Source organism: Ziziphus jujuba, chromosome 1 (genome assembly GCF_031755915.1).
Source record: "Ziziphus jujuba cultivar Dongzao chromosome 1, ASM3175591v1".
NCBI lineage: Eukaryota > Viridiplantae > Streptophyta > Magnoliopsida > Rosales > Rhamnaceae > Ziziphus > Ziziphus jujuba.
Genome location: NC_083379.1, coordinates 47,920,524 through 47,940,465, shown reverse-complemented (window position 1 = coordinate 47,940,465; position 19,942 = coordinate 47,920,524). Strand labels below are relative to the sequence as shown.

The following is a 19,942-nucleotide window of genomic DNA, read 5'->3' as shown; positions in this document are numbered from 1 at the left end:
TTTTTTGTGGGTAAAATAGTGTGTTACTATTTTTTATCCTTTTTTTTTTTAGGTGGCTCAGGTCATGTTAAGTAGCTTTGCCAATGTTCGAAGGAACGAATCCCCCTTCACGTTAGTGCTGCTTGTTACAGTCGGATTTGGAGTGAGGTTTGTCATCTCACTATAACCTTCAAGATTGATTGCATTGTACTTAATTAATTTCTTGAGCAACACATACTCCACCATAAATTTTGATTTCTTTTCAATTATTTCCCACATTTTAGTTAACTTTCACTCTTGCACTACATTGTTTGCAATTTTTTTGTGAATTCTTCTACATCATTAATTTTGGAGGATGCTTCTTTATCTCTTTTGATTCTTTGCAATCATTACCATCCCTCAATGGATAGATTTTGCTGATCATATATATGCTTCAAAGTTTCATAATTGCCTTTCAAACCGGTATGTTGGATAGCAGTTCAGGAAGAAGGTGAATACTTTTCCAAATTTAAAGATATTGGCAGTGTATGTTAAAAGTTTGTTGAATCAATTTGTTTTACTAAAGGATCGTAAAAATAGCATATCATAAGTTATATCTAGCGTTGTTAAATGGTGTACAGCATTCTAGAACACCACTGAATAGTAAAAAAAATGAAACATATGAGATAAACTCACCTCATGACCCTTAGCGTCCTAAAAGTACATTGTAAGAAATCATATAGGCAATTGCAAATGCTCACAAAAGTCGATGTTAAAGCCACAATTTTTATTTATTTTTTTTTAATTTTTTTTTGCGATGAATAATTTGCATATTAGCAACGAAATATGTATTTTAGCAACAATTATTATCATTGCTAAAAATCTTTTTTGTTGTAGTAACTCATAAACCTATTCTATATGTCTTCAACTACATTTTTCTCTACACTTACTTTTAGGTGGTTTAGGATAGTTTGGAAGCATGAGTTCCTTTTTCTTTTTTTCTTTTTTAATGAAGTAGTATTGTAATCTAATAACTCTTCAAGCATGTCAACCTTATAAGTTTTGCTGCAATCGTGGTTGCTTGTGTTTACAGTTGATTATACATTGTAGATACCATCTGAGATTACTGCTGCTTTGGAACCTATCAAGGACATTGAAGAAGCTGTGATATCAATGGATCAATCTGAGAACAGAAATGTGCAAGAATATCGCATCTTTATGCGTTAATTATGATGGAGGATTCAGCACTCACAATATTAATGGTTATATGCGTTAATTATGATGAAGGATTCAGCACTCACAATATTAATGGTTATTTTAATGTTTCACGAGCCTTATCAATCATTTTTGCCTTTAAACGTGTCTGATCTAGTTTGTGCATGATTAATGATTTTTTCTACATCTAGACCATTCTAATAAAGTTATGGCAAAATCTTGGTCTTGTTGAAGTTTGAAGAGGCCAAAATGTCGAGATCCTTCATTGGAACGTCCTACGAATGTTTTTGAGTTAAAATGATGTACATCTAATATTCCAGGATGCAATTTATGCCACTTATACATTGCTGGCTCAGTAATCAGTTACCTTTCAAACTTCTAAAAAATTTAGGCTCTGCTTGACATAACGTTTAACCTACTATTTACTATATATGGTTAAACTTTTTGGGGGCTTGAAACACTTTGAGAAAATTGTTTAAATACTCCTAAAAACAGCTTTTAAGCTTTAAAAGCAGAAGCAGCTTTCTATAGATCGATGTGTTCATTCTTATAATCTTTTCATCTTTTTTTTTTTTTTTTCTTTTGATAGAATTATAATCTTTTCATCTGGAGCACTTTCTGATTATCACGTACATATAGATTACTGAACCATTCTCAATGCTTTTAGTTTTGTGTTAAATTTAGTATTTAACGTTAAATCTTTCTATGGTTTTCTTCCCTTAATGTAATACTGATCACTAAGAGAAGAACAAATTTCCTTAGGAAATTAAAGGTTACAACTTACATGCAACCTAAAGATGCATATAAGAATATCACTTAATATTTGCCAAGTTGTAAATCCAAATTTTGGTGAAGAATTTCTGCTCATCTCCTACTCTTGTTCAAAGCAAACTTCTGTTCCGTGACTTTTGATGGAGAGACAAAGGAGAGAAGAAACAGCTGATCCTCTTCCCAACCAACCACTGGAACAATGTTAACCCAATGGTTAGATAAGAATCTTAACAAAACCTCCATATCCCGAAACAGACAGCAGGTGAGGGAAGAGAATCCCAAAAAATACATTTCAGCCCCAATCCAAGAAAATGGCATGTAAAATTTACCAAAGATCAATTGAACTTCTTATGTAATATTATCAATCGATCATGTGATATTACACTGTTTCGGGTTTCAAAGGATGAACCAAAAACAGAGGCCCACTGCCTTTCTTGATATGAGGCGAGATAGCTTCTCTAAGCAAGAGATATTAAACACAATATAAAGCTTTATAAAAAAGAGTTTTAAAAGGGACTTTCCATGCTGTCTAACTTAGACATGGATGATAGCAGTAGGATGTATCAGGTATGGCCGAAAATATTACTCTCTGATTTGACTCCAACTACCAAATACAACCACTACTCAACGTTAAGGACATGAAAAATAACTGGCAAAATCTCAACTCAAAGTAATTGAAGAAACATATACTATACGTGACACCATCTTTCCAAACATCAGTCAATAAAAAGAGATGGCCGTAATGAGAAATAGGCATCGAGTGACTGTGTAAGCTTTGCGGCATGAAGTTCCCACTTATATTATGAGATATTTCCGTTCTTCAAAGACTTGCACAGCACCACACCTGCAGATGTACGCATTACATGTTCCCCAAGCACAGCAAGACAACAATCATCCGTCTTCAGGTGAGGTTGCACGAGCTCCCAGATCTTTTTCTTTTGAATCTGCAAATTATAACATGGAACTAAAAAATGCAAAGCCAAAGCAGTGCAGCAATTATGTATTATTTATACCCTCTGCTAATTGCATTGCATTGACTCCCTTGAATACTAGTAGATGATTCCATCAATGATAAAACTGATACTAAAGAACGAAGGAAATGACAATGCTAATGATAACCCATCACTGAACATAGAACAACTAAATTGTCAACAGCACGAATCTAGGGCTACTGTCCTCGCAAACAAAATTGAGAAAGATGCATCAGGAAACGAGCATAGGATCTAGCAAACAGGAAGATGGTAGATCATGCACTTCATCATTTGATAATTCAATAATAGTTTATTCTGAGCTAGGGAAATTGGGATGTATCTAGGACGTCTTTGTTAATTACTTACATTTGTCTAAACTTGGCACGTAGATTCACCGTTTTCTTTCTCAACCAATAATAACAATTGTAACAATAATAATCATGTTTAAAGGATAGTGTTAGAACCTGGTTTGGTGAGGCAGGAGGAGGTAGATTTTCTTTATCATGTTCTGAGCCAAACCATATCCTTTCACCAGGAAATGAACCCTCAGGAGGTACAAGAGGCTCAACATTCTCATGTGAAGGATCAGAAGCAGCCATAAGCATTCCGCATGACTTCACACCGCGCATGTTCCTCGGCTTCAGATTAGCAAGGACAACGACTTTTGCATCCTACATAACAGAACCACACAGACTCTAATTCCAGTATTCCATGTGCTTGCGCCTGATAGTCTTTCAACAGAATTTGCATGAAATGTTACATTCAGAGTCAGTTTGTAAGTTCTATTGGGTTATTTGGAAAAACAATTATTTATATATGTTTCAGACCCCTCACCGAAATGTGACATTCCAAATAGATCACCAAGCCAAACTAGCTTAACTACTCAATTGGACTCTCAAGTAGAACCCAACCCAGAGGTCTACTTAGCCACTCAAGTGGGGTCTGATTGAAGGTCTCACAACAAGACATTTCAATTATAACCTCAATCAACTAGATTAAAAACTCACGGGATTCAATTTTAATAGTATCTAATGAATTTTGGATGCGTTTTATTATATTTGTCAGAAATGAAAACAATTGTTCCGAATAAGCCCCCTTTATTTTTAATAATTGTTATTGTAATTAGAAACTTCATTTGGAAATCTGAAATAAGGAGGGGTATTTTGCTAATTTGGTTAAGTTATGAAATATACCTGAAGGTGGTGGAGAGGAATGTAATTGACAAGGCCGCTGCAGATGAGTCTGGGCTCAGGCTCGCCGACATCAACCTCTTCGACGTAAAGAGAATCGGCCTCCGCATGCCTCCATGCCTTGAGGATGCGCCCAACCCTTATGTCAAGCAGATTGGCCGCATCCATGATCTGGGCCTGCTCATCCCCAGCAACGGCAGCAGCAGCAGCATCAGAGGCAGACACGTGGGTACAAAATGAGGAGCTCCTTGTACTTGCACTTGTTGAAAATAAGGTTGGGAGGGTTGGCGATGATATCCATATCCTAATCCTGGGATGCTGCTGCTGCTTGGCATTTTTATATATAAAAGTGGGTATCTGGAAATTGCGGACATGAGGAAGCGAATGGCCAAACGCCGCACCACCTTTCCAGAGGTTTGCTACCGCAATTGTTACCGTCACCATGGTATCAATCAGCTGCTTCTTACTGTCACTTGTTCTCTTTTTCTGATAATTGTAAGAAACTTCTTTGGAAGGGAAGGAGGCGACACAACGATTTCTAAGCACCTACGTTATCTAAGGTAAAGACCTCCTTATCCACAAGTGACAAGACAAAATTCACCCACATTCCAAAACTCATCAATTCTCAAACTAATGCTAACAATATTATTTTTCGCAAAACAGATTCGCGCATAAGGCGTTGGGGATGGACTTGAAGTGTATGGATAATAGGGAACTCTGACTCTAAAGCCTGTTAAACGTGGAAATGGAGTGGCGGCGCTCCAAGTCAAAGGCATGATGGTTTTTACTCGGAGCATGGCACTAGCAATGCTAACCTTCTCCACGCATTTATAATTAAAAAAAAATTATTAATTCAAAAACATTAAAGTTAAAAAATAAAAAAAAATAAAAAAAGAGGGAAAATTATTGTAAATAAACCTGTTTATGATCTTTGTAAAGCAATCCAAAAAAGTCATTATTAAAGTTAATTTAAATAATTGACTAAATTTAAATATTGAATAGTCAATAGTTAATAGTCTCCACTCATTCACGCGTTTTCAAATGACCAGTAATACATTTAGTTGACGAGATGAGAACCTATTAAACTTTTCTTTAATTAAAAAAAAAAATTGCAATTTTTCATCCACACAAAAAAAATCCAATTTTAACCAAACATCTTGGTAATTTTTCCAACACTATCTTTAAATGGAGTGCGTATGCCACCTCAAAAATTAAAAATATTAATTTTTGAGGAAATTAAAATAAGAAAGCCCGCCTCATATAAAACTGTGAGGACAAAACAACTTAGAGAATCATCTAATATTCATCCTTCAATCAAATATTTGATTGAATTTGATTAATGTGAATTTGCCTTTATCAAGCCCTCCAAGGATATATTTTAACTCTAATTATCATCAAAATTACAATTTTTTATTATTATTAAAAATAATAGTATTGATAATAGAAAAATATATGGCTTAAAAAGTATTTTTTTTAATAAATATGAATTACTCTATACTGTATAAAAATTTACATTGTTTAAATTTTATTAGTTTTTAAATTAAAATTATATAAATGGATAGTCAAATTTTAAATTATTATCCAATAATAAAATGTATAAAAATTATTTATACATATTAATTAATTTATTTATTTATTAATATATTTTATTTTTTTCTTTTGAAAGGATAAACTCTTAAAAAAAATTATTTTTTATAAAATTTTAAAATTTAGTTTTAATAATACATATTTATTTTTATTTTTTTTTACTGAATAATACATATTTATTTGATAATTATTTAAGTAACATGAGTTTGACATCTATTATCATTAAAAAAAAAAAAATTTTAGAAAACATTGTTTTATATGACATGTCTATTTTTACAGTGTCCATTGGAAATCTTACGAGCAAGTATAAATTGTTTCTTTCTTCCTTTGAGCTAGGTGTTGCTGTACAGACGTAGAATTCCTCAACGAAGAGATGGTAGAAGGAGGCACAACGTTGGAATACACTCCTACATGGGTGGTGGCACTTGTATGCACTGTGATTGTGCTCATTTCTCTAACCGTTGAAAGGATCATTCACTATGCGGGCAAGGCATGTCCCTCTCTGTATCTCTGAATCTTATCACTTTCCCATCATTATAATAAGTCATACTGACATGATCTTCTACCCTCTTGCCTTGCAGTACCTCAAGAAAAACAACCAAAAGCCTCTCTTTGAGGCCTTGCAGAAGATCAAAGAAGGTCCTCTGTTTCTCCCTATTTTCTTTTTTTTTTTTTTTTTTTTTTGGCTAAAACTGTTTCTTTCTGTTTCACCTTTAGTTGTATATATATATATATATATGGATTTGATATTTGTAGATGTATTAATTTTAATTTTATGTTGTGTTGACTTTGTGTTGACTGTTGTTGCAATTGCAGAGTTGATGCTGCTGGGGTTTATATCACTGCTTCTCACGGTGTTCCAAAACCCTATAGCTAAAATCTGCATCACCAAAGAGGAGGCCAGTAAGTGGCTACCTTGTAAGAAAGACGATGAGGCTGATACCAAAACTAGTGCCCATTTCCAGTCCTTCTTCACCTATTCCCTTATACCTGGGACTTCCCCCCGCCTCCTTGCCGAGTCCTCTGGTTCAAGTTCAACTTCCTCCTGCATAGAGGTACCCTTGTAATTAATTCCATTCATATTACAGAATTATTCTTTCTACTCTGATTATCAGCAAAGTGAAAGTGAGAAAAATTATTGGCATATCATATCATCATTTTGTGTTTGAGTTTTTTTGACTGGATCGTGAAACCTTCAGCCGGCCCCTGCACTTTTGTTTCGTTGAATACAATATTCCATTAGGCACATAGGAAGCCCCCTAATAAAAATTTTTAAAAAATGTAATTAATCATGAATGTTGTATTAAAAAAAAAAATGTCAGAATAGGTAGCTCAGATAAAACCTGCGCCAGGAACAACTATTGCCCTGAAATTGGAGTTGGACTTCCACTCCAGATGTATTTGGTCAAAGTTTAAACAAGCACAAACCCTTTTCTGAATGAAGTACCATTTCGTATTGGAATGAGTTTTTGGAGTTTAAAAAGAGAGTTTTCAATTTATATGGCTTGTAGGAAAAAAAAAAAAAAAAAGTCTCAGGAGTATAGATGCATCCCCATCCCATCCCTTGGCAACTTAACTGATGTTAGCTAATGTAATCCATTTGCAGGAAATTGATTAAGGATCTGTCACTTATTGTTTGCACTGTTCCTTCTTCTTTTTTAACAAAATGCTGCAATTTTCAGTTAAATTATTGTATTTGTATGGACATATTTGGCAGGATAACATAAACATGGCTCAGCTCACCATATAATTTTGCTAAAGAAGACAATAGAACCTGATAGAGATATCTGACTGAAAAAAAGCATCATAAAGAGTTTACCATTTTAATTATTGCCTCCTTGGCTATTTTTCACTTTCCTGGCCATCAAAGAATTTGAAGTGAATTCATTAAGATATTACATCAACAACAGATAAATAATAGCTTACGTAAATTAATTTATGTCGTCTTGAATGTGTCCCCTATATGTGCTGTACACTGGGTGCATATAAGCAGAAAATCTGATTATGTACTTGTATCTAATTTATTTCTCAGGGAAAGGTTCCACTGTTATCCACCACTGCACTGCACCATCTTCATATCTTTATCTTTGTGCTAGCCGTGGTGCATGTCACTTTCTGCGTTCTAACAATTCTATTTGGCGGAGCCAAGGTAAGTTCTCACTTTGTTGTCATTAGAGTTTTCTATACCATTTAAGTGTTTTCCTTTATAATGTTTAACCTGCTGCTATCTTTTATTTTTATTGAAACTGATTAGATACGTCAATGGAAGCAATGGGAGGATTTTTTTTCAAAAAAGGAGTACAATCCAGAAGAGGGTAATTCTTGTTAATAGTTAACATTACATACTAGGAAGTTGATGCTCAAGTGCTCCACTTCTTCAAAAATTTTCCTTTTTATAGCCTAAATACCTTCGGAATGCATATCTTCTCATGTGTGCAGTACTGAAAACGAAGTTCACCCATGTCCAAGATCATGATTTTATCAGGGGTCGCTTTCTGGGTATTGGAAAGAATACAGCTTTTCTAGGATGGTTGGTGAGTCATGATGTTCTTTACAATCAAGTTTCTACCCTGTTTGATAAGTCAAAAACAAAGTAGAAGTAATAATGAACACTTTAACGTTTCATAGTCAAGTATTCCAAAAAGATTCAGTCTACATTTCATTTTTGTCTTGTAAAAGAATGATATGTAATTTGGAATTAAAAATCATATTTCTGGAAGATTTAACTAGAGACAAATCTGTAATCAGTGGCAGCTCTTTCCTTATTGTAGTACTTTTTGACATCAATGGCTTTTGATCTTGTGCAATGGTATGTTAGGAAGTTACATGAGGATGCATTAGTGTTTATTTTGCTAGCTTATGTCATGTCAATCTGTCCTTGTAATTGGTGTGACATGCTTAAGCAAATTGATCCTTTCCATTTATCCATGTTTTAATGATTGTTATTTTAACTTGTTTATTGTAATGAATTTTTTCAGCATTCATTTCTCAAGCAACTCTATGCATCTGTGACCAAAACAGATTATATAACACTACGGCTTGGCTTCATAATGGTAAGTTAACTGAAAGCTATATTTATATAAATAGTTACATTTGCCATTTGTATCATTTTGATTAACTTCATCTTTGGATACAACTGCATAGCACATTTTTGTTTGATTTCTTTGGAAATTCTTTAAAAAGAATTTATAGTGCTTCTTTTGTAGTCCCATTGCAGGGGAAATCCAAAATTTAATTTCTACAAGTACATGATACGTGCTCTTGAAGCAGATTTTAAGAAAGTTGTTGGAATAAGGTTAGTTCCACTTCATATGACATGAAACCTCATGGAGTATCTGCTACCATTTAGCAATTAGTTTTGCATTTCCATCCTTGTTGTGGATCATACTAGTTCAAACCAGTGCATTGCATAAAGGATCTTATACACTTTTAGTCTAGAAATCATTTGTCTCAGCAGTAGTAGTACTTTCATGAGAGCTCAAAGCCATTGTTTTGGCACATTTCAACCACTAAAGGAGCATATTAGTCTTCTTCCCTTATCCATCTAAATTACTAACTTTTGAATTATCAATTCCAGTTGGTATCTATGGGTGTTCGTGATTTTTTTCTTGTTCCTGAATGTCGCAGGTACTTTTTCCTATTCCCCTTTTTTTTTTTTTTGGCCTCTTAATTCAATCATCATTGTTATTAGTATTTTCCAATATTGCCATGCAAACTACTTTAACAGCCTTAAGATTATTTGCTCCAAAGAATGAAATCGGTTTTCCTATACAGGTTGGCATGCATATTTTTGGATAGCCTTCATACCCTTCATTGTAAGTTTTTCCCAAACACGTAGTGCTATCCTTGGAATACTTTGATCTTGTAGGATGTGAACCAGTGGTTTTATTTTGCATTAATTCAATGTCCTTCCTGTTGTCTTACTCTTCTCTCTGAGTTTGTAAACACTTGTCCACTCTTATTTGTATTCTTTCTCTCTACTTCCATGATTTACTCTGCAGAAAATGTAATTGAACTTTTTCCCTTACATTTCTAATTAGATATGAAGTGTAGGCTTCACTCAAGCCTCGTGTATATAAAGGAAAATAACGTTCTTAGTAAACTCTTTATGCCACTGGGAAGTATATTTTCTTATTATTGCAGTTTCGTAACTTAATCTATAATGGTGATTCCTACTTTACAGCTTCTGCTTGCTGTGGGGACAAAGTTAGAACATGTAATCACCCAATTGGCCAATGAGGTGGCTGAGAAGCATATTGCAATTGAAGGGGACTTGGTAGTTCAGCCTTCAGATGATCACTTTTGGTTCCACAGGCCCAAACTTGTTCTTGTACTGATTCATATCATCCTGTTTCAAAATTCCTTTGAGCTAGCATTTTTCTTCTGGATATGGGTAAGAATAATATAATCTTAAACATTACCGGAAACGGAAATTTTAAATTGTTTATTATTATTATTATTATTATTATTGCCAAATAAATCGTTTTCTATTTGATTCTTCAATATCCTACAGGTTCAATATGGTTTTGACTCCTGCATAATGGGAGATGTTGGTTATATTATTCCAAGACTCGTAATTGGGTAAAAGAAAAATGAAGATCCTACTTTCTGTTTTAATTTATTGTCACATTTTTTTTGGTTCAAATAATATATCCTTACATATTATACCCTAACGCTATATATATTTATATGTATATATACATATGTATAAATACGTGTATGCATTCTCAGGGCTTATGTTCAGTTCCTCTGTAGTTATAGTACATTGCCACTCTATGCTATTGTCACACAGGTGAGTTGGTACTATTACAAGAATTACCACCGTCCATTAATTATTGCTTACATGGAGGCTGTAGACTGAAAAAGATTGTTCTTTTGTGGATATATCATGAAGATGGGAACTTCATTCAAGAAAGCTATATTTGAAGAACATATACAAGAAGGTCTTGTTGGTTGGGCTCAACAGGCGAAGAAGAGGACGGGTTTGAGAAAGTCTTCTGATAGCTCTACCCAAGTCCAAGTGGCTCCCAAAGAGAGCGAATCTTCCGCTACAATTCAATTGGCAAATGCGGGCCAAAAGGTCTCTTCAGTAGAAGAGATCCATGCAGGAGAAATTGAGCCTGTCATTCATCAAAACGAAAACTTTTCTGGGCACGCTTAAAATCTGTTGCACCTTGCCAAGTTTCAATGAGTCCATGCAATACTCATTTCTTCTACCAGCGTTGTTATTGCATAATTTTGTACCAATACAAGACAATGGGAGAATCTTTAAGCTTTCCAAAGCATAAGCATATAATTATTTGCAAAAACAGATCCAGAAAGCAGTACTATTTTGATACGTCTCGCATATCACCGAGCTGAAAGCTTTCTAAAGTAGCAGCATATAATTCGTATAAATTTATTTGCAACCATAGATATCCATAACCCATTGCTATTTTTATATGACACACATATCGCTAAAGCTGAAATAAGAGTTACCAGAGTACAGCCAGACGATAACTGGAATCTACACGTTTCAAAATAGTACATTAAATAGTTAAAACATAACATTTGCCTATGTAGAAAGGAGAAAAATACAGACAAGTCCAGTTTGTCCGTAAGTCACCATCAAACTTAAGCACACTCTATGGTACTCATAACAAAGCACAATTATCACTGCAAATCTATAAGGCCGTGCCTTCTCATTCTTCCGCAGCACTGGCAGCGCTCAAGTCCACACTGAGGTCAAGAACCTGCTCAAAAATGGCAGTCCGTTACTCCCTAAACTTCAAAGCGAATATTACATAAAAACTTCAAAAGGTAGAGATACACATGAACTGAAGGGAATCAATTTGATCAGGCAAAACTAAAAATATTACCTTCCCAGTTATAAGGGTATACATGTTGAGAACATCCAAGACTGTGGACTCAAAGTGAGTTGTAGCATCATAACTCTGTAAATAAGGGAGTTGATAAAAGTGTAACCATAACAGCAAACGGTTAAACAAAGGCAAGGAAATGCACTAAGACTTGAAAAATAACTCACTGTTGATATAAAGCAGTTGTCTAAAGAAGGTTCATTCACTGGTTCATATCTGTCATAAATATCAAAGAATATCTCATCAACGGGCCCTAGAAGATCAATTCCTGGCTTTAGCTCAGTCTCGGGATAATCAGTCTCTGCTTCAGTTGATACAAATGCAATAAATTTTCCCTTTGGAGCAACATTGTGAGAGTAAGAGCTACAGAAAAGATACCTACAAGGCCAAAACCACAAAAAAAAAAAGAAAAAAGAGCATCAAACATTTATTTACCCCTGAAGAAAAGAAAAACAAAAAGAAAATTGATGACTATTTGCTGACAAGCTAGTGCCCAAGTCACAAAAGGCATTCATGTATATCTTTTTTGAGGATTAATAAAGCAGGTAGAGGATTTTTCAGCAAAATCACCAGAGCAATAATATGAGTACCAAAAGTGAACTATTCCAGAAAGTAATCATCCAACTTCTACAATTCTTTCATACAGAGGATGAAACATTTTAACTATCATCATTCTTTCATCTTTTCATTCGCCACCCACAGACCAATAATAATAAGAGGAGAAACATGTTTTAGTCGTTACAATATCAGCAGGATGGTCATTGTCTTTCAACATATCAGAAACAAAGTATTCAGTTCCACTTCAATGTAATGATTCAGAAACTCATAAATTAACTTCCTGTCTAGCAAGAACACAAAGAAGTTGACCCATAATAATTTTCCAGGTACTTTTTATATGAGAACTCACATGTCTGATTTGCGTCCCAACTGTTTCTGTGGTAGGATAACCTGTACTGAATGAGAATCATTGGTGTTTGGGATTGGGTGACTCATTATGGCAATCGCCCTTGCAACCTTGCCAACCTTCCTCACCTGTTAAAATGCATTGAACTTTCAGTAGAAATGAATCTTCATTGTTTTTATCACTCTTCGATATTGCCATAAAACAAATCAAAAGAAAACTTCTAGCCATTGTCTTGGGCAAATTCAAAAGCTCAAAAACTTCATCAGCATATAATTACAGAACAAATACATACTTGAAATGCATAAGATAAATATAGGAACTAAACCATCCTCACCTTAAAAAGCATGAACAAAACTAAAAGCATCATACTAATTACCTTGTTGGGCAAGTAGGAAGGATCGCAGACAACTTTTTTGCACCTAGCAGTTTCCCCTTCTGATGTGACACCAAGAACTTTTCCTTCCTCATTGAACTCTACCTGGCACCAAGTAATATCAAATCAGCATCAAGTCCTACACTCAATGCTACATGCTGGACATAAGATCAGTATAACAATATAGAGAAACAGAACGAATCTGAGAAACAAGATAAATAAGATACCTTGCACTCAGGTTTATTCAGCATATATGTTCCACCATAAACTGCACTAAGCCGTGCAAACGCCTAAATAAAGTATACCAACAAATTAGTATCGATGGAAATATATAACAAGACATAAGATTTCATGTGCAGAGGAGGAGAGAGACCTGAGGGAGCTCTCCTAATCCATACAAAGGATAAATATATGGCGATCCTCCTTGAAAGCGTGCCAGAGATTCTGAATAAAGCTATTATGCAATCAAGAAGTAAAATCTCAATCACATGAAAAAATAAATAAATAAATAAATATTGAAACTTTCATGGTACAAAATTTCAAATCCAAGAGAATAATACTAAAACACCAAAATTTAACCTTCATTCTTTTTACAGTATCAAGTGCTGGTTCGTCTAGGTAGCGATCATCTCTATGAAGCGCTATTGCATGGCCAATAAAGTCCACAGTGTTGTCATCAAGCCCATATTTTCTGTCAAGATATCAAATGGCCAACAAGCAAATTTCTCAAAAGGCTCACTAAATTCCTTAACTATGTGTTATTAAGAATGCAAAATAGATTGAGATTCTAACACATAAACCATGTACAACAAACAAAGGAGAAACCGATTGGAAAATAGCTGTGTTGCTCGGAATTGACACAGGAGTGGAATACGTACCGGATACATGAATTTGCAACAGGATACGGCTATTGTGACTTTTTAAAATATTTAATAGGATAATTATTTTATTTTTTACAAAACTAGAAGTTTAAGTTTACTAAAAATCTTATGCTTATTTAAAGTTTAGGTTTACTAAAAGTCTTAGGTTTAAATTGTTTTTTAATTTACTATATATTAAATTTTATTAATTTTTTAGTTTTTCAGACGTATCCCCGTACCCTTATCTAAAATTCGGATCCTTAAGAGCCATATCCCCATATCCTAGATTTTGAAAATAAAAGGATCAAACCCCTAGATACACACCCATATCCAACATCCATACCTAGTCCAAGCAATATAGGAAAATAGTGATTGGCCACTTCCACATGAGAACATTGAACAACATCTTGCAACTTATAAAAACATGCAAATATAATTTTCTTTCTATCTTCATTCCATCACACATTATTTGAGGCTGTGCTCCGAGATAGTTTTTGCAAAGCATTAAAAATTAACTTACGCTATCAGTTCTCTAGTTGTCACTCTTGTCAAGTCCATCCCCTCGTGTGTTTTGGGATCATTTTCAACATAGTCTTGGACATATATAAAGAACTTGCGAGCACGGCGTTTTTCAAATAAACCCATAAGGGGAGATTTGAGTGCCTCCATGTCAGTAGCTGGAACCTTGTGAACCTATATTGCAAAGGTTTATTTATCACATGTGACAACTGCTTTTGGGGTGGGGGACAGAATCCAGTACCAAGGCAACTTTTCAACAAGTCAGAGTCCACTACCTTTCCTTTATTATACACAAAGCTTCCATCCACTGCTTTGAAATACAAATATTTGGTAACGTCTGTATGGATAAGGACACGCACAAGAGTTCCATTTGCCATCATAAACTAGCGAAAAATTAGTCAATCCACATATTAGATATTGAAATAATAAAGTAACCTGCAAATGCATTTACCAGGCTCAATATAGGAAGTGAAAGAACAATGTAGGTGCACATACGTGCACACAAGAAACCTACCTTGGGAATCATATCCACATTATAATCCCTACTAGACCCCAAATGTGAAGGAGGTTTATCATTTCCCCTGAACCTCTTCCAGAGCTGTAAATTCAAAATCGTAAGTTATGTAGAACTCTTTACAATTAATATTCAATTTTCTTTTATTATCAGCTTGTTATTTATATAAAGCAGTAATGAATACTCAACTTTAAACAATTAAAAGAAAACACAATAATAACAGCTGCTTAAGAAAAAGATAAATGACTCATGACAGTAATTGGACCTGAATAAGATTAAGTGAAGAAGACTCTCCACCGTAATAATCATTCCTATCCATGTGCAGAACCTGGTTCGCAAAAGACAAATATCAATAGAAAAAGTGCAACATAACAATGTTCAGACTCCTTAAAACAAATAATGTCAATATAATATTTCTGTACTGTACTGGTTTTGCAAGGTTAAAAAAATAAATAAAAATGTAGACAAGTTAAGGACCATATAGAAATGAAATTTAAAGTTTACAAATGCAACACAAAACAGAGCAAGTTTTTTTAAAGCCATCAATTAGCAAGGTGGGAGAAGATAATTTGTGGCATAGATGAACAGTATAACAGTGAAATCCAACTGCAAAAGTTTGTTAATGATACTACATGGAACTTCTTGGAGAAAACAGACATAGAAAGCATCATTAATGCGATTTTAGGTGTTGTGCAGCAACAAATAAAATTTACTCCCAAAAACTCATCAATGTAGACAAAATCGTATTAGTGAAGAAGTTGTTACAGAAGCTAGTAAAATTAAAGGTTTCAGGGAAAATTACAAATCCAGCAATTGTCTCAAATAAACCCAGGAGCATCTTCAACTCAAAAGTTATAGCCTCCTTTTTGCAATGAAATGATAATCACAACACAATTAAGAATCGCATATAAACTTAGTCCTTGGACATAGTGTATAAAGTAGTGTAACAGCTCCGAGGAGTTCATATTTGAAATTCCACCAGTAAAACCACGGACACTGAAATATTTAAAAAACTTCTCTGATATCATTTTACTCGTTTATAATTCATATCAAGTTAATTACTGGCCATCGTAACTAATTGGGCGACTGCCAATCCGATTTTTATTTTACTCAACGGAGTCCATAAACTATCTAGCTCAATCAACTTGGTTCCTGTAAACCCAATTTGTTTAATTGCTTTATTGGATTTTTTTTTTTTATCTGATAATCTAATTGATAATTTGCATCTTCTATAATGCAATAGAATAATGTACCACTCGGAGTAGTTTTACTATAAACGGCAGATCAACCCGGTTGAGATATCACTAGCAGAAGCTTTATGTTTGAGAAGACAAATAAAAGAATCAAATCGAGAAGCATCCAGATCCTACGATGGCATATAAATTTTGTAGTCTCGTTTGAAATGAAATTTTCAAAACAAGTCAAAAAGCATCAGATTTCAGATTTTTATGATTTTCATGGAAATATCAATGGGATTTAGAAATGAGATACCTTGAGGCCGTCAACGGAGAGAAGTCCGCTAAGGATGCACTCTTTGAGACCCGTGCCCAAAACTATGACGTCGTATTCTTCGTCCATGGCTTGGCTTCCGATCGGATAGATGGCCGATACGACGAGAGAAAGCGAGGAGGAATTGGTTTAGGGTTTTTTAGTGGCTACTTTTCTATATCCGTTTACTTGCGTGTGTGCATATATATGCCTATATATATATATATATATATATATATAACCGCATCGATGACTAAGAAACAGAGATGCTTGGAAGCGAAAAAAAAAAAAAAAAAAAAAAGTGCTTTTTCATTAAAACGTAAGAAGCAAAAATGCTTTGATTGTTAAGTGGGAAAGTAATAAACGGGTGTATTCGATTTTAGTTTAATGGGAAATTGGTAGAATTCTCATTTTTGAAAATTGCAGAAAAGTTTAAAGATATTTAATTCCCAGTTTTTTTTTTTTTTCCTTTGCAATACAATTTAGATAAATTCTGAAAAAAAAAATTATTTTTTTATTATACCTAATCAAATCTCATCACCATATATTTTAAGATAAAATTTTTAAAATATAAAATTATTCACATAAATATAAATAATTATTGAATTTTAATAAAAATTCATAAAAAAATATAAAAATTTATTTAAAAATATAAAAATATTAAAAATTAATTTATTTAATTAATTAATTAATTATCAAATAAACTATTAAAATTCTAAAAATATTAAATAGATGTTATATCATTTTTAATCAACAAATTTATATTCGGTGTTAATAGTTAACAAATATTATTATTAATAAAAATGTAAAAAAATATAAATTTAATAAAATTATTTACTAATTAAAATATATAAAATAATTATTATAATTATATTATATTTTACCATTTTAATACTATAAAAAATTTTTGAATGATCAAAAATTATTTTTATTTTTTTATTTTTATTTCAAAATATAAAATATAATAAATAATTATATAAATATATATTTTTTGATAATTTTGTATGTAATTGTTAATATATTGTCGATATAAATATTAGAAAATTAATTTTGTATGTATCAAATATTATAGTATCGAAATTTTAAATTTTGATTTGTAGACTATATATTTTCTATGTATCTTTTAATTTTCATCAATATTCTAATTTTTATCTATTTTATAATATTTGTACAAGTATAATAGATTGACTTGTTCAATGCAATTTTAGACTTTTTTGTCAAATGTGAATTTTTTTTTTATTTATCTAATTATTTGAAGATATCTCAATGATAAAAAAAATATATATATATATATCAATAATATTAATTTGATAAAAAAATTTTACTAAATATCAATAATATTTATAAAAATATTTAACAAAAAAATAATAGATATTTTTAAAATTTTTATTAAAATTATAAATTTTTTAATCAAATTATAAAATATTTATTATAAATATTATGATAGAAAATTTCATTAAATTATTAAAAAATATTAAAAATTTTGCTGACTATTATGGAAATTATATAATTTTCCACTTGAAAGTTAAATTTTTTTTTAATGTATTTAGAAATAAAAATCTTACAGAAAATTTTAATATTTTAAACTATGATCGATTCTCGCACTTTTATTGTTATTGTAATGCATATAATCCGTATCACACTCCTTAGACATCTCCAATAGTGTTATTTTGGCAGTATATTACCAAATTATAGCATAAAAAATATTTTTTTTCTTACTCCAATAGAAAATGTTAAATTTTATTCCGTCATTTTTTTTTATCAAATTTGACACCAATTTTACAGTAAATAAACTTTAATAGTGGACTCTATATTATAAAGTTAATTGGGATTCACACCATTTATTAGTAAAATTTTCAATTTTAAAATATTTTTTAATTGATAAAAAACAAAATTCTTGGTTTAATACTTAAAATATTATAATTATGCTTTTTGATTAGTGAAAATATATTTTATTACCTTTTAATAATATTTATAATTTAACAATATCATTTAACATGTACCATTGGAGAGTTAATGCAAAAATTTGCATGTTGCCATTTACTATTTTAGAGCTCCTACTAATACCCAATTTTAGAAATATCAGTAGCAAAATGACATTTGCTATTAGATGTGCTTTTATTGTAACTGAAATGCATATCATCTTTATTCTTGTTCTTTCATTGTAAGTTAAATGTGTACATTACATCGGAATTCTAATGCCCAACTTTAGAAATATCAATAGTAAAATAACATTTGTTATTGGATATAATCTTATTGTAATTGACATGCATATCTTCGTTTTTCTTGTTATCTCATTGTAACTTTAATATGTACATTACATTTCATCCTTGTACGATATTTAAAATTTATTAATTGGTTTAGATATTCGCAAAATTAATGTTTGCATTTATATTTCATATTTGTAAAATGAACGAGTATTGATTTATAAAATTGTAAATATGTAGTTCGAAAGTATGAAAATGATTTGAAGTGAGTTTATGCGCTTGTAGACTTTTTATTTTTTTCAATAATTAAAAAAAAAAAAAAAACAAGTCATCTAAAAAGCCTAGTAAACCACTTTTCTAATTTTTTTCTAATCTTCAATATCTCTTTTAATTCTTTATATCTTTGAAATTTTTTTGACATGCAATTTTGCTATAAAAAAAACCCAATAAGCTTATTGGATCTAAAATTCAAATTTTGACTTAAATCAATTTATTTTATACCCAAAAAAAAAAAATGCAAAAGATAGTATCAAATTACCAATGAAGCTTTTAATTACGAATTAATTTGGTTAGCCCAGAATATGTAGCATATGATTAATCTAGCTTAATTTATTAAAAAATAACTTACTTAAGGGTTCTTAATCTAATTTTGTTAAAATAATTTATCCTAACCAATAACTGATACTTTTTCCTATAGTTTTCAAAAAGTCAAATTATTCTTTAGGCTTATATGCTTCTCATATCATATTAGCCCAAAGACTTTCAGTGTGCATATTCATCCATATATGTGTGTAGCTCATCTTTTTAGAGTAAGTTAGCACAGTCCATTCACTTACTTTAAAAAGCAATATGTTGGCTTAGAATCCCACCAATTTAGGCCTTTTACAAACTTTATATATATATATATATATATGTATATTTATCAGCTATATTTTTTTATGCTTCTTTTTTATTTTAATACATGTTTATAATTTTGTTATAAAATGTATTTGACCCTTTTTATAATGTGAGCATATAATATCAAATAATATATTATCTAACAGAGTTTTTTTGCATTAATTTGCTTTATGTTAAGCACATAAAATATAAAAGATATAAACATTTTCTATAACATATCTGTATATACATATGTATATATGTATATATATATATATATGTATATTGGTTCAAGGAAAAAAACATATATGCATATATACTTTCAATCGTTAATTTTCTTCCTTGACTTTGCAATATATATATATTGGTGAATTTATATATATATATATTAAATTTAAACGATTTTCGCATTAAATGCATTTAAAAAATACTTTTTAAAAAGAGAATATTTTCCAGTTTATACCCAAAAGTATATATTTTAATGGAAGAGAATTCCTAAAAGCAAATAATTTTTACACGTTTTGTCTCTAAGTAAGGAAGTCTTTCTCCGTCTCATTTTCACTAGAACAACCGATCTAAATCAATACTTTTTGTATCTAAAAAAGGGTATGAGAAGGGAAAACATTTTTTCATCTACATACAAACTAGCCT

General features: G+C 31.7%; 3 protein-coding genes across 3 annotated transcripts; 1 reads left to right on the top strand and 2 right to left on the bottom strand.

The window, feature by feature from the left end:
• Positions 1 to 2,279: 2,279 nt before the first annotated feature.
• On the bottom strand, positions 2,280 to 4,896 carry LOC107405495 (uncharacterized). Its single transcript, XM_016012563.4, has 3 exons — positions 4,109 to 4,896; positions 3,380 to 3,586; positions 2,280 to 2,888 (listed from the first exon to the last, which is right to left on the bottom strand). Exons 1-3 carry the CDS (start codon positions 4,547 to 4,549, stop codon positions 2,745 to 2,747), a joined length of 792 nt encoding a protein of 263 aa, XP_015868049.2. The 5' UTR covers positions 4,550 to 4,896; the 3' UTR covers positions 2,280 to 2,744.
• Positions 4,897 to 5,978: 1,082 nt separating this feature from the next.
• Positions 5,979 to 11,003, top strand: LOC107405407 (MLO-like protein 1). Its single transcript, XM_016012455.4, has 14 exons — positions 5,979 to 6,182; positions 6,274 to 6,331; positions 6,509 to 6,747; positions 7,725 to 7,841; positions 7,947 to 8,007; positions 8,132 to 8,226; positions 8,671 to 8,745; positions 8,899 to 8,987; positions 9,270 to 9,319; positions 9,467 to 9,507; positions 9,876 to 10,085; positions 10,206 to 10,273; positions 10,424 to 10,484; positions 10,587 to 11,003. The coding sequence occupies exons 1-14, from the start codon at positions 6,066 to 6,068 to the stop codon at positions 10,851 to 10,853; spliced, it is 1,548 nt and encodes a 515-aa protein (XP_015867941.3). The 5' UTR covers positions 5,979 to 6,065; the 3' UTR covers positions 10,854 to 11,003.
• Positions 11,004 to 11,107: 104 nt separating this feature from the next.
• Positions 11,108 to 16,408, bottom strand: LOC107405415 (guanosine nucleotide diphosphate dissociation inhibitor 2). The gene is made up of 13 exons (XM_016012476.4): positions 16,212 to 16,408; positions 14,986 to 15,048; positions 14,721 to 14,804; positions 14,482 to 14,589; positions 14,208 to 14,380; positions 13,407 to 13,518; positions 13,201 to 13,281; positions 13,055 to 13,117; positions 12,831 to 12,932; positions 12,458 to 12,582; positions 11,718 to 11,928; positions 11,551 to 11,625; positions 11,108 to 11,424 (listed from the first exon to the last, which is right to left on the bottom strand). Exons 1-13 carry the CDS (start codon positions 16,296 to 16,298, stop codon positions 11,374 to 11,376), a joined length of 1,335 nt encoding a protein of 444 aa, XP_015867962.3. The 5' UTR covers positions 16,299 to 16,408; the 3' UTR covers positions 11,108 to 11,373.
• Positions 16,409 to 19,942: the final 3,534 nt, after the last annotated feature.